General features: G+C 36.8%; 3 protein-coding genes across 4 annotated transcripts in view; 1 reads left to right on the plus strand and 2 right to left on the minus strand.

The window, feature by feature from the left end:
* Positions 1-1,881, minus strand: part of fam114a2 (family with sequence similarity 114 member A2) — a 6,864-nt gene extending 4,983 nt beyond the window's left edge. Inside the window, exon 1 of the mRNA XM_015385845.1 lies at positions 1,627-1,881. Within this exon, the coding sequence (XP_015241331.1) occupies positions 1,627-1,851 (225 nt within the window). The 5' untranslated portion in view covers positions 1,852-1,881. The remainder of the gene's footprint in view (positions 1-1,626) is intronic.
* A 2,525-nt stretch (positions 1,882-4,406) lies between these two features.
* mfap3 (microfibrillar associated protein 3) lies at positions 4,407-9,633 on the plus strand. Of its 2 annotated transcripts, XR_001481541.1 has the most exons (4): positions 4,407-4,542; positions 5,272-5,566; positions 7,214-8,564; positions 8,595-9,633. XR_001481541.1 is itself a non-coding variant. In XM_015385838.1 (3 exons), exons 2-3 carry the CDS (start codon positions 5,317-5,319, stop codon positions 7,918-7,920), a joined length of 957 nt encoding a protein of 318 aa, XP_015241324.1. In that variant the 5' UTR covers positions 4,407-4,542; positions 5,272-5,316; the 3' UTR covers positions 7,921-9,633. The 2 variants fall into 2 exon arrangements, 1 of the variants encoding a protein (XP_015241324.1); XM_015385838.1 differs by having other exon boundaries at positions 7,214-9,633.
* A 2,562-nt stretch (positions 9,634-12,195) lies between these two features.
* Positions 12,196-13,739, minus strand: part of LOC107091749 (chromosome unknown open reading frame, human C11orf54) — a 7,823-nt gene continuing 6,279 nt past the window's right edge. Inside the window, exons 7-8 of the mRNA XM_015385886.1 lie at positions 13,107-13,223; positions 12,196-13,020 (exon numbers count right to left, since the gene is read on the minus strand). Coding sequence (XP_015241372.1) covers positions 12,847-13,020; positions 13,107-13,223 — 291 coding nt within the window. The 3' untranslated portion in view covers positions 12,196-12,846. The remainder of the gene's footprint in view (positions 13,021-13,106; positions 13,224-13,739) is intronic.

Raw genomic sequence — 13,739 nt, forward strand, 5'->3', positions numbered from 1 at the left:
GGATCTTTAAAATAACAATGAATTGAGACAGTATAGATAAACTACACCACTCTTATTTTATTTGTTAATGAAATAAATAAATTAACTATTACAGGACTTGATGGGATGTACCCGTAAGCAATATAAACGCCAGAATCTTCACAAATTCAAGAAAATGACAGTAACATGTAAAATCTTTATTTGCCAAATACAATAAAATAATAATATAAAACACTGTTTAGTTTGCCCAAAGCTTCATTACAGCAATATCTGCCACTGCTAAATAAAGCATGTTCCATTGGTGTTATTGTTAAAGGACTACTCACCCCTAAATCAACTTTCTTTGCCATTAAACTGCATAGATAGATGTCTAATAGAGCTGATTTCTTATTCTGGAAATTTATTGCACATATATTAGAATTCTGCGTAAAACTGTATGTTTGGCGCCCTCTCAAGGTTAAAAAAGGATTACCGCATCTGATATTTTATTAGGACTGACTTTCTTAAAATTTAAAAATTAAAATAAATCATGATATTCTTTCTATTACAAAAAAATATGAAAATAGGAAATGCATAAAAAATAAAAAAAATTGAAAATATATTACAATTGGAGAAAAAATAGTCTCGTCTCTCTAGTCTAAAATAGTGATTTGATTTGCATTTCTTGTCAATGAGTCTACAGACAAGAATTTTATTAGATGTTGTTTATCAAGAGTGTTAGGTTTGGATAGTTATTGATGGTCATATGGCTGCATTATATGAACAAAACTTAAATTACAATATTATCTAAATTTCAGTCGATGCAATATAACTCTGATATCGATATGAACAACAGAAAAGCCTCACAAAGATTGCCACGAATGACCCCCACAGATGCCTGTGCAAACATTTGAAAAAAAAAATAGTCTATCAAACTCTATCAATAAAAAGATTTAGAAATAATTGTAAAAAATGATATAATTATATATATTTGGAGCTACAAGCTTAACAGATTAAATGAACATATAACCAGGTGATTATATTTCTCTTCAAATATGTCAGTTCAGGTTTCTTGCCTCTTTCATAGTTTCTCTGTTATTACCTGCTTTATTTTTTGACTGACTTTAATAGGTTTGAAGTCTGAGTTTAAAAATCCATATAATAGATTAGTAGAACAATCATAACTAGCTTTGAAAGTCCAAACCAAAGGTCACCAGTTAGTGCTGCAACATCTCACTTTTGATAAACCTTCATCGCCATTGACAGAAAAACTTTACAGGCTCCTTTTATTAATCATGCAGGTACGATTTCTCTCTCTTTCTCTCACTCATGTCACAGCTTCCCTTCCACTATAGTCTTAACATATATTGCTTTGTTTGTTAATGAAAGTTTGGTTTATTTTGCACTTTACATCTTTAGTAAAACGACACAGATTGCTGCCCCACGATTGAATGAAACAGTGAATTAGGACATTTACCAATGATCATCTTAGTTAAAATTAAATTTACAAATTCACACATCATATAATGTCAAAGGACGACTCCCTGTCAGGGGGGTAACAAGCTTGCGGTCTCCTCTTTTATTTAAAGGCCCATCCTGAAAGCATGCTTTAAATATCATGTGTGCCTGGAAGTAAGGTAGTGGAAGGACTTGTGCTGAAAAAGCTACCTTTGCTGGCTGCTGACTCTCCTCTGCTTTTTCTGTTGCCTCAGTTTCCACTGCAGGGTTGGCCTCTGGCCTCCTCCTGGCTTTTCTCGTCGGAGCAACATCAGTGGAGTTGTCTGGCGTAGATGGCGAGGAGCTGCCTGGTGTTTCAGCAGGAGACGGCTCTTGCATCCCGGGTGCTTCCTGCGTTCCCTCGGCAATGGCATGAGGTGCTTCACTATCTGACATCTTATCTTATATCTCAGCAGAGCATCTCTGCAGAATGAAACCAGTGATATGAAGGTTGAAGAATATTCTAATAACACAACTGCGACTATTAATGCTGTATAGACTTAAAGAACAGCATGCATATCTGAAGATATCTGTCAATAAAGAAAAGGGAACTTCTCAGACTGGTTTTGCTGATAACAAAATTGTTGCTTCTATAGCAACTTAAAAGCAAGCATGTATTTCTAAAATGTATCAATCGTAAATATGTCTTAAAAATGTTTTAATTGAGTTTTGTGAGTTAAAAGCTTTTTCAATGCACACACACATTGCCATCTACATCCAATAAATATTCTTAAGTTTTCAGCTAATTCAATCTTACAAACAGGGTTAATTCAATACCCCTTAGTTCCCATTAATTAGAGTAAATGTACAGGGGTCTTAACTGGAAACATCATTCAAAAGGGGAATATTAATGTAAATTTTATTGTAAAACGGTCAAGTTAGCTCTACTAAAACTTATATATTAATTAATTGTTCTAAAATCAAAGTTTAGAGTAATTGCCAACAAGCTTCTTTTCTTTTATGAAAAGCTTTAAGTCTCACCATCATCCTAATTCTTTGCTACATCCACAGATTTATCTCAGCCTGTCACTCCAAACATTCCCATTTTTGTCACCTAACAATGTTTTCAACCCTTAGGGACGTCTCCCAACACAATGTTTCGCAACATTTGGAACAAATGTTGTTAAGACTGGTAGTTTTTTCTTCATGACATGACTGTTTTTCAGCTTTTCAGTCTCATTGGTTGACAAATAGACATGTCTAAATCAAAATGGAGATTTTCTTTTTATATTATATTATATTTAATGACAAAACTGAAGTCTAGATGTTTAATTTTGCGAAAAACATGCAAGATTTTGGCTCAATCTCACTCTTCTCTGCTTTCTTTTGAATCAAAGACCTTTCTTAAGGCTACAGAGCATTCCTTTACCCAACTTAATCGTTACCCACTGGTTTGAATCTAATCAAGCAGCGTATAACTTCCATTGGAATGTCTGTATTAGGTCATTGCAGCCACAAACTCTTGTTTAAGTCATAACCTTTCCTAAAAAACAATGAGCTTCTGTATCGACCTGCTAATTCAACCTTGTAAAGGTTTTTTTCTGTTTTCCTATTTATAAGGGTTATTAGGCCCGATGCCCAGCAGCTTTTAGATGCATCTCCTTTCTTCACATTGGAATCAGATCATTAGCACAGAACTCTACACTGGAAACAAATAGAAATCTAGATAAGTCAATTTTTTGTTGAAATAAGTGCATTTGTTCTTGAATTGAGAATGTAAAAGAGATTTTTTGCGAATGGAACAAGACAATTTATATTTAAAATAAGAAAACACAATAGTTTTGTCTTATTTCTAGGGCATATTATCTAAATATCTTATTTCAAAAGTAAAAATACTCATTCCATTGGCAAAACATTTCATTTACATACTCAAATTAAGAGTAAATACACTTAATTTAAGAAATTTTTGCTCATTTTAAGATATTTTTTCCAGTTTAGAAGTTAACTGCGTGTTAAGGAGCTATTTTTTTCACATCTATTGGATCAGAAATATATCTAAAAGTTGAGAACAGGAGTTCTCCTAAATAAGCTCTGAGTATTAATGTCAGTGTTTCAAATCTCTTTTTGTTTTTTTTAATACAATCGAGGGTAAAGCTGGTCCTGCAATCTGTGAATTTGACTAAACATCAACGGTCTCATATCCAAACGGAACAAGAACAGTCATGAAACAAGAAGAAAACTGTAGTAATCTAATCAAACTGCTGAACTAAAGCGATTCTTCAGTGATCTCAGCTGTTTAAAGTCTTTATGCTAGCAGCTAATGTTTACCTCAAATCTGCACGTTATGTCCTTACCGGAAGTAATTAGAAGAGTTTGTCCCTTAAATTACTGTTTGGATTCCAAGATGAAGATCTGAAATTTATATATATTTTTGTCAGAGTGCAGCGAAGTAATTCGGGATTCTTGTTTTTGTTGTCCAGATAGATTAGCCACGTCACATTTTGTTTTCAAAGGTTAGGGTCTGACAACTACTGTGGGGGGCGGGACTTCCGTCTGAGGTTTTCAAAATAAAATATTTCCCGAAAAATCAAACTTAGACGTTCCTCACTATGTTGCATTACCTCATTAGACAATTTATCTCACTGTTGCTATATAATGCATTCACGTTTTTTATGTTTTGTTTAGTTTTTTTTTTTTTTTACCAAATTCTATTGGCGTTACCATTAATGTGCTTTATTTTGAAAGGAGAGGTTTATTAAACGGCAGTACATAATTTTAGATCACTTGATATCGAAAATAGAACTTAGAGAGTTTCAATAGTTTTTTGTTTTCCCCTTTAAGTGCAAATCTATTTATGTATTTTAGTTAAAAAAAATAGGCCAAGGATTTATTTTTAGGTACATTTTTAAATGTATATATTCACATAATAAAAAAATGTTTTATCGTGTTTCTTTATCGGCGTACTAACTGTGGTCAGCAGTAGAAAGGCCACGCCCACTTCAGCACCTGTACCCGGAAGTTGTTGGATCGTGCACTTTGTTTGACTTGAAGGCTGAGGAAGAGAAACTCCTGATAAATACACTTTTCTTTTGATCTAAAACAAATCTAATTCTTCTTAAGAGTCAGTATTTTGAGGCCAAGCAATAGGTGAGTTCACTTTAAGAGAGATGTTTGTCTGAAATATGTTGATTGTTTAACTGGTAGGAATCTGTGCTGATGTAATCTAATCTCTGAAGTGACTTTTCACAGTTTTATTTTTGTAAGTACCTACATCTATTAAGATGTAAAATGTATTTCTAAAATGTATCAACCCCAAATATATGTCTTGAAAATGTTTCCATTAAGTTTTGTGATTTAAAAACCCTTTTAAAACAAAGTTTATTGCCATCTACCATCCAATACAGGGTTAATTTAAAACCCCTTAGTTTCCATTAATTCCTTTAAATGTACAAGATGATTTTATGTTCAAGGAGAATATGTCATAATTATGTCAGATCTTAACTGGAAACATGACTCAAAAGTTATTTATAATGTAAATTCACCAGTAAATGTTGATGTAAAACAATCAAGTTAGCTCTACTAAAACTTAGATGTAAATAATTTCCATATTCATCAGGATATGAGGTGCTTAAGTCTTTGTATAAGGAGCACTAGGACCCAAAACGCCTTCATACCTCTAAGTTATACTATCTGAATTTAAAAAGGTGCATGTTTGTTTTCATTTATAATTAAACTTAGAAAAACAAGTGTTTGTTAAGATACTTAAAGATCTTAATATTAACATTTTATTCAAAACTGGGGAAACTGAGGGGAGGAAAAAATAGGTCAGGAGTGTACGCTGCTGTGTGACAGTCACTGACTCTTCCCGTTTTGCAGGATTTTCTGGTCTAGATGTGAACTGAACCTGAAACTCCACCCAAAATGTTATCACATCAGATGCACCGCCTATCACACGCCCTCATCGTGCTCCTGCTGCTTGTTTCCTGGACAGCAGATGGAGCTCACAACGACACAGAGGCAGTGACCTTCACACATCTGGCCCCGGTCCCCCCTGGCAAGTATATCTTGGCAAAGGAGGGATCCAGCACACTAATTGAGTGTAATGTGACTGCAGATCAAGAGGATGTTAGGTGGTACAACTCCAAAGGACTTCTCCTTGAAGACAAAGAAGGTAGGATGATTCCGTGAAACGGCTCATGATTAGGTTTATTATTTTAAATGCTAATGGACAAAACCTTTTGTGAAGACCAAGATAGTAATTTAGTCTTATAATATTTGAGCAGCTAATTAAAAGTCTTTAAATTCAAAAGGCCTAAAATGAACTGTAAACACAGCCTAAAATCAACCTGTGACAAACAAGTCAGCAAAGACAGCAAAGAGCAAGATGTTGCAGAAACCGTGTCAATGGCTTGAATACAGTGTCAGAACATTTTCAAAATTACAGCTCTTGTGGGTGTTCTTTTAGTAATTTGTCAAATACTTTTCAAGGAAAGAACAGTGCAGAACTAGGGACAGGTACATGGTGTTCAAAGAGACATTAATGATGAAACCTGGTACTTATGGCCTGATGTGAGAGATCTGAATCTTAAACTTAAACTACAGAAGAAGGGAAAGCTCATTCTGGGGAAAGACACTGGTATGTCACAATATGTTGTAATATAGGTGATATAGGCTGCAGACCTGTCAGAGTGGCATCAGTGTTCCTTGATGGTTCTGACCTTTCACAGGATAATGATCCTGCAAAACAGCAAAAACAAATTAGCAGTGGTTTTAGGAGCATTACAATGGTTTTTAAGGTGTTGAATTGGCCTCCAAATACCCCACATCTCTATCAAATTGAGCAATTTTCATTTTAGCCATGCAAAGGAAAGTTAGGTCCAGAGAGGTTACATCTAACAAAGTACAGAATTTATAAGGTCATCTACGTGTCAGATATATCACCACACCTTAAGTAGTCTAGTATATTGCGTCCGTCCATTTCTCCACCCATCCAGCCATCCATCTTCTTCCTCCTATCCGCCAGTCATGGTCTGGCTGGTGCCTATCTCCAACAGTCTGTGTGCAAAAGGAGGGGTGCTAATTAACTTAAAAGTATAGTGGAGGTTTTCGCAAATTTTTGATAAGACCCACCCTCTCCACTTTAAGAAAAAATGCACATGCACAACCATGAACTCACTCCCAACCCACTCCCGAGAGGGAACGCTTAGTAAACGCATGGGAGAGCATGTATGAGCCCGTTTCAGGCTCTGTTTAAAAGTTGCTGTTTGCATCGCTCATACAAGCTTACTTTCCAAAAGAAGATTTGCAATTTTCACACCATGTCAGACTCACCACCGGCAAGTGAAAATGGGGATGAGCACATAGGAGGGCCTTAAGTAAACATATCACCAGAATGATTGACGATTAGGAGGACCACTTATTTTGATAAGGAATAAGAACATCCTCCACTACATCTTTAATAGTCATGTTTTTGGCCTGTGGGAGGAAGCTGAAGTACCCAAAGAGAACCTAAGTATGCACAAGGAGAATGTACATGCAAACTTTATGCAGAAAGACCCAGGGTTGGGAATTGAACCCAGAACCTACTGGCAACAAGGTAACAGTGCTACAAACTGTGCCACCATGCAGTCCATAATCCCAGGCTGCATTGTGTGGAACAAACACACTATAATGAATCCCTTTATAATGCCTGTGTTAGAATGCATTATAGCTAAAGTATATAGTAGGATGATTTGGCCCATTGTTAGTGACTGATTAATGTTCATTTATTAATACTGCCTGCTGGAAATTTACCTTTACATTTGTTTTTTGGCTTTAGGTGGGAAGTGGCAGATCCAGGAGAAGGGTGTCTTAAACATCACAGCAGTGTCCTTTGAGGACCGTGGCCGCTACACCTGCGTGGCCTCAACCGGCATCGGACTCACCAAAAACTACACCGTAACTCTGCGTGTGGCCTACACTGACAGTGGCCTTGGAGTGTACTTCGTTGTGGTGTGCTTGGTGGCCTTCGCCATCACGATGGTCCTCAATGTGGCGCGCTTATGCATGGTCAGCACCCACCTCAAGGAGACTGAGATGGCCATTAATGAGTTCTTCCGCACCGAGGGGACAGAGAAGCTCCAGAGGGCATTTGACATTGCAAAATCCATCCCAATAGTAACCTCTGCGAAGACGGTGGAGTTTGCCAAAGTCACGCAGTTTAAAACCATGGAGTTTGCTCGTCACATTGAAGAGCTGGCACGCAGCATTCCTCTGCCGCCACTTATTCTGAACTGCAGATCATTTTCAGAGGAGAACATGAATGCAGACTGTAATCCTGCAGAACTGCAAGCAGCAGCTTCTAAAAACAGACAGGCTTTAGGCCCAACTGGCCATAACAAAAAAGAAGAGGAAGAGGTGTGTGTGGCAATGCTGTCTAGTGATAGACAAAGGAATTATGGGATCAATGACGACTTCAAGGTGTCACTGCATAGAATAAATGTTGACGTGGAGGATACAGATTACAGAAATGAGAGTAATGCATGAGATCATTAGGAATTCAATTCCAACCAAAGATATTTATCCTGCAAAATAAGTCGAGGTCTGGTTGCAGGTCGGACTTTCATCTGTCTAATCCTTAAAATGTAGTTTTACCTTATTCTTATTTCTGCACATGGTGACAGCTCAGGTTCTCAAACATCTGCTGAAACATACTTTCATTTTTTTGTTCTGCTTTTTTATTTCTTTTTCCCATAAAATTTTCATTCTTGTGTTTTCTCTTTATAAAGGTTTAGCTAATTTAACTCTTTCATATGTCTTTTGTTTTTTCTTGTCGTCATTATTCCATTTGACAGACTAGTGAGCCTCCAGGAAGAAAATGTTGCCTTGTAATGTCATTGTTCTAACATCTCTATTGTGGTCATATCACTCATGGGAATTGAGTTTTGTGAGGCTTGATTGCAATCTCACATGTCTGTTTACACAGGTCTTTTGTTTGTCTCAAAAGCAGTTAATTACAGGGCCTGAAATAAGTCATTCAGCTGAAGGGCTGAATATTTTGAATCTAAGGGGACCTTTTTTAAACGATTTTTGCAGGCTTGAATCTTATACAGTCTACACAATGCTTGCTGCAGATAATGTTTGATTTGGTTCTTAAATATAATCTATTGATTAATTATGTGTTATGCAAGGTTTTGTGGGCAAACTGTGTTGCATGAAAGGTGAAGTTGTTACTCCTATGGATGTTATTTTCAAGGAATGCATCACTTTCTTTTTTTGTTTATAAAAAATAGGCACAGGTTGTTAATATCTGTATGTTTATCCTTCCTGAAGATGAATTTTAAAGATGTCTAAAATATGTTTAAAGTAACAAAATACTGTCACTCCTACTTTGTTTCTCTGATGGTATGAAATAAACCAAATCAATTGGAACACCTGTGAAGTGGGTTGAACTGAAAGTGTTCAAGTAGAAGGTGGAGGTAGAAGATGAAAATGTTTTTCTGTCACGAAGGAAAATGAGTAAATGTTGATGCTGTAAAAGATTTTAGCTGAAATCAATCTAATTTTCAGGCTGAATGCTAAAGGTGAGAAAGACTTTATATGATTTTGCTTTAGCTATGGTTACCTCGAAAAAAAAATCCTTCAGTTGTTATTCTTTTTTATCAAAATGGCTTCCAATCATCTATGAAGATGACAACAGAAAGCTTTATGAACCATTTAAAACTTCAAGCTCAGAGTTTTAGCTGCAGCAAACAAGGTTTTAGGATGTCTAAGAATTTAATAAGCAAGCATCAATGCCCTATTTTAGAAAACAGGTTAAGTTAGTCTGAGTAGAGAACAGGTATCCTCAGTCAGGTGAATTGGCTTTATGATGTTTAATATTTTCAGTTTGAGAACAGGTGAAATTAACAATTAAATATTCAATGATTGAAGAGAAAATGATGGCTTAAGTGCTTCAAATGCGAGTCGTGGCACAGATGTTTTAATCGATCTCATGGAGATTTGATCTATATGGTAACAGTTTAACGCCAAACCTCTGAGATGTTGGCTTACTTTCCAACACCCCCAGGCTGAGGCCCAGGTTGTTGGTGTAGATGAGGACCTCACAGAGCTCGTCTGCACAGGTCTTCAGTAGCCTTGGGGGGGGATGCTGTCCAGTCCTGTGGCCCTCCTGAGTTTCAGCCTTATCAGCTGGCTTCTCACCTTTTTTGGTTTGTTTATTTTAATATGGTGTGCAGGAGTTCAAACAGACATACATTATGTTTTCCTATGCTGTAAACCTTTGAATAATAAATACATTTAAACAATATACCGTATGTAAATATATGTAAACATTCATTTCAACAAAAATGTGTGTCATAGCCATAGAGTTCAGTGGTCAATGTCTCAGCGCGGTGCCAGGCACAGAAAGCGGCAGGTGTGTCTCGGACCATGGATCCAAAAGTGGAAAAAAATAAGATACCTGATGAGAACAGAGGATTCACAGAAGAATGGACCAAATCATTTGGTTTCATTATCAATGCAGAAGGACTGCCTGCATTTTTGCTTTGGCACGAGAATTTGTCAAAATATAAAAAGAGCAATTTGGAAATGCATTTCCAGGGAAGGCTAAATATGCAGTCGATCACACCGTTGTGAGTGAGAGAAAGAATGCGATTGCAGAACTTCTGGATAAATTAAAGGAGAGCAAAGATAGATTTAGGAAATGGATTGCATCTCCAAACTCCATTACTGTTGCTAGTTTTGTTTCAAGCATGAAAAAACCGTCTACAGATCAAGCAGGTAGCGCTCTGATGCAGGGATGTGAATTTTTTTCTATTTTTTTTCCCTCCCAAATCCTCAGAATAAAAGTAACACCAAGGAATGCTGGTGACGGAGGATGCAGCATTTCAGGGTTAGAGAGCTCTGCTCTGATGGATGTCAGTTCCTGCTTGGTTCCTCATGACTCAATCAACTCCTTCCAACAGAAACACGTCCACCATAGAAAGATTCCTTTATCATGTTTCTATAATTTCATCAATGCAACAAAACTTAAACTGTAGCTCCTCCCTCACCTCATGCTGCTATCTGACGTTTGCTCCAGGATTAACATTTAACCATGAATGCTTTTTATATATTTAAGCCCACGTAATCTTTTTTTTGTAGTGGTCTAATACACTTAGAGCCTGTGTTGCCATACAAGGCTTATATAAGACTTTTACATTTTTGTGGCTCCAGACAGATTAGTTTATTTTTTGGTCCAATCTGGCTCTTTGAGCATTTGGGTTGCCGATCCCTGACCTATACTCTTCAAACTATTTCCTAAAACTATATCTAAAACCTGAACTGACAGCAAACACCCATGTCTGTCTAAACTCTCAGGGAATCTGGACAGCTTTCCAAAGTAAACACGTGATATGGCAGGTAGCAAGGCTTCGTACTTCATCCTTTTCAACATGAAGCAAGCCTCCACGTCTGCCTGGCTGTGTGTTTCCTGGACGGGTCCGCCTTTTACAGTTGCTTTTTGTATCTCTGCTTCTGTCTCCTTGAACCCCAGGCGGCCTCAGCAGATGGCCGCTCACACTGAGCCTGGTTCTGCTGGAGGTTTCTTCCTATTAAAAGGGAGTTTTTCCTTTCCACTGTCGCTGCAAGCATGCTTAGTGTGAGGGATTGCATCCGAGTCAATGAGTCGATGCAATCAACTGGTTTTCCTTAGATAGAAAACTTTGGATCAATTTGACTGTATGATCTGGTGAACTGTAAAGTGCCTTGAGATGACATGTGTTGTGAATTGGCGCTATAGATATAAACTGAATTGAACTATTCAACACACCCTCAAGGCCTCAGCTCTCAAAACATCTCTACAATGGGTTCAATTTTTTTTTTTTCTTTTATCCATTTTGGCATATAAAACTGGCTCCAGGCTTGTCTGCATCACTTTCTTTCCTAGAAATAGCCACCCATGGAGCTAGTTTACTGTTAACTTTTCAAATATAGAAAGTATTTAAGGATCAGTGCCTCTGTCTCCTTGAAGCCTCACTCGGCCTCTGCTCACACTGAGCCAGGTTCTGCCAGAGGTTCCTTCCTGTTTGTTCTCTCCACTGTCGCTTCATGCTCTCTGTGAGAGATCCTGTAAAGCCAATGACACACTACTTTTCCTTAGAAAGAGTTTAACTATGTTTCTCTGTATGATCAGACTGAATTGTTTCGGGAAGGGGCTTCGAGTAGATGGTTGTAAATTGGCACTATATAAATAGACTGTACTGAATTAAATCCAGTTAAAGCAGAGGGTAAATATGCAAATATTAGCCTAGTATTTCATTGTCTTCTTTGTTTTATAGCTATAGCTAAGTTTTGTGTCAGAATATACCTACTAAAACATAAGGATATCCTGTTAAAACTAAAGGTGACACATCAAATGCTGCAGATTAAAAAAAAAAACTACAGCCTCTGGAATGTTGATGGTGAGAAGACTAAGAAGGACCTAATTTTAATAAAGAGGTACGCTGAAAAACCCTGATGATATTGTCAGTAAATTACTTTCTTCTTGGCTTTTTTCTGGGAGCAGCATTGTGAGAAATTAATTACTTGCTTGTTGTTGTCAGTGGAAAGTGCTGTTTCTCTGACTCATTTTTATTTTGGACCACGTCAGCATCATCAGGACTTTATATTATTAAGGGACGTTTGTAATCGTTAGAATCAAAAATCAAATCATTAACAAAAAACAAAATGCTTTGTTTTGTTTTGACATTACTCTCATTTATTATTTATATATTTTCTTAAAGTTTTAGCTATTCAATCAAAGGTGAATGTTTTCAACCGAAAAAAATGACAAATATGAAAAGTAAATTCTAATACATTTTATGACATATGGTGAAGACAGATTGATGTTAATCATTGTGAGCTGCTCACTCAACCTTTGTGATCAATATATTAAAAACAAATGGCCACAATGGCCCGTTGGTTACAGCGAATCCAAGTTTATGATGTTTTAAAACAGTTAAAATGCAAATGAGCAAAAATAAGCCAAGATCACATCTGGGATAATACACAGCTGGGCATTCCATCACATTTTGCAAACTCACCGTTTTACTCATTCTTTAGGACAGTATTTTTTGAAATATAAAAACCCAAAACCATGAGTTTTCCTTTCATGTTTATGTCAGTCACATGGTTACAGTAAATGTATGTCAAAAAAACCAACAAAAAACTAAATCAAATGGTGGCCAGGTGTCTACCATGTCTACCTGGAGCACAGATCACTTCTGGATGAAGAACGAAGCACAAGAGGACCTCAAGGCAAATAATAATATAATTATACTGCAAACAACCAGATCGACATTTCTTATATCTTTTAGCTAGTTTTTCTTGAGATACATCATCAGACTTGAAGTAAAATAAAAAGAAATGATTAGGCCTGAATTATAAATTGCATAGTATCAGTGAGATTTAGCTGAATTCTGTGTTACCAACTTTGTATATGATCCCTGTTTTCTAATCTCGCCCAACGGTGTGTGTATCTCTAGGCCTGTCAATGCGATAGACAAACTCTGCGGGCAGGAAATACCCCAGGTACTCCACGCTGTCTGGCGTGGTGTCAATGTAGTAGTGACCGCCTTCTCCATGGTGACTGAAACCATGGGTGTGCTCAACACGCAGGTCCAAGCCCTGGAATCACAAGACATGAAATACTGCAAATCCTTGACCTTTAAACATGGATCCTATTGAGATGCATGCTTGTGTGCTTCACTTACAGGGTCTCTGGAAACAAGCACGGACTGGCAGATGAAGGGAGCGCTGACCTCAAAGTGCTTCAGCCAGTTGTTGACATCATCATTGGAGTTGAGAGGGCAGGTTGAGAACTCTCTTGGCTGTTGGACGATCCAAAGCACAGAATAAATGAGAGAGTATCTTTCAGTAGCTAAAAGTCACATGTCAAAGGAAAAGCCAGTAAGAAGTATCAGTCTATATCAAAGTTGTACGACTAGCATTTCTCAACAAACAGTCGACTGAATGAATGAATGAATGAATGAATGAATGAATGAATTGGAATATATTTCAGACAATTTGACAAACGACAATAAATTAATCAACCAAATACACACAAAAGAGACTTGTTAACATCAAACCAAATACCAATTTCCAAAGTAACTAAATTCCCTTCAACATAAATAGAAACAAAATCCTCCACCAAATAAATCTGTTGCTTATACAGCAAGAAAAATGACACTGATTAATGTAAACTGTCTGAAAAGGGGCATAAAGAAGTAAAATGTATTTTTCATACCCCCCCCATTAACTTTAATGAACTTAAAGTACAGTAACCTTCCTTTTAAACTTCAATGTTTTGTAATCCATTATTTACACAGACACACATACAAAAAAAA

Source organism: Cyprinodon variegatus, unplaced genomic scaffold (genome assembly GCF_000732505.1).
Source record: "Cyprinodon variegatus isolate N-32 unplaced genomic scaffold, C_variegatus-1.0 Scaffold350, whole genome shotgun sequence".
In the NCBI taxonomy this organism is placed as follows: domain Eukaryota; kingdom Metazoa; phylum Chordata; class Actinopteri; order Cyprinodontiformes; family Cyprinodontidae; genus Cyprinodon; species Cyprinodon variegatus.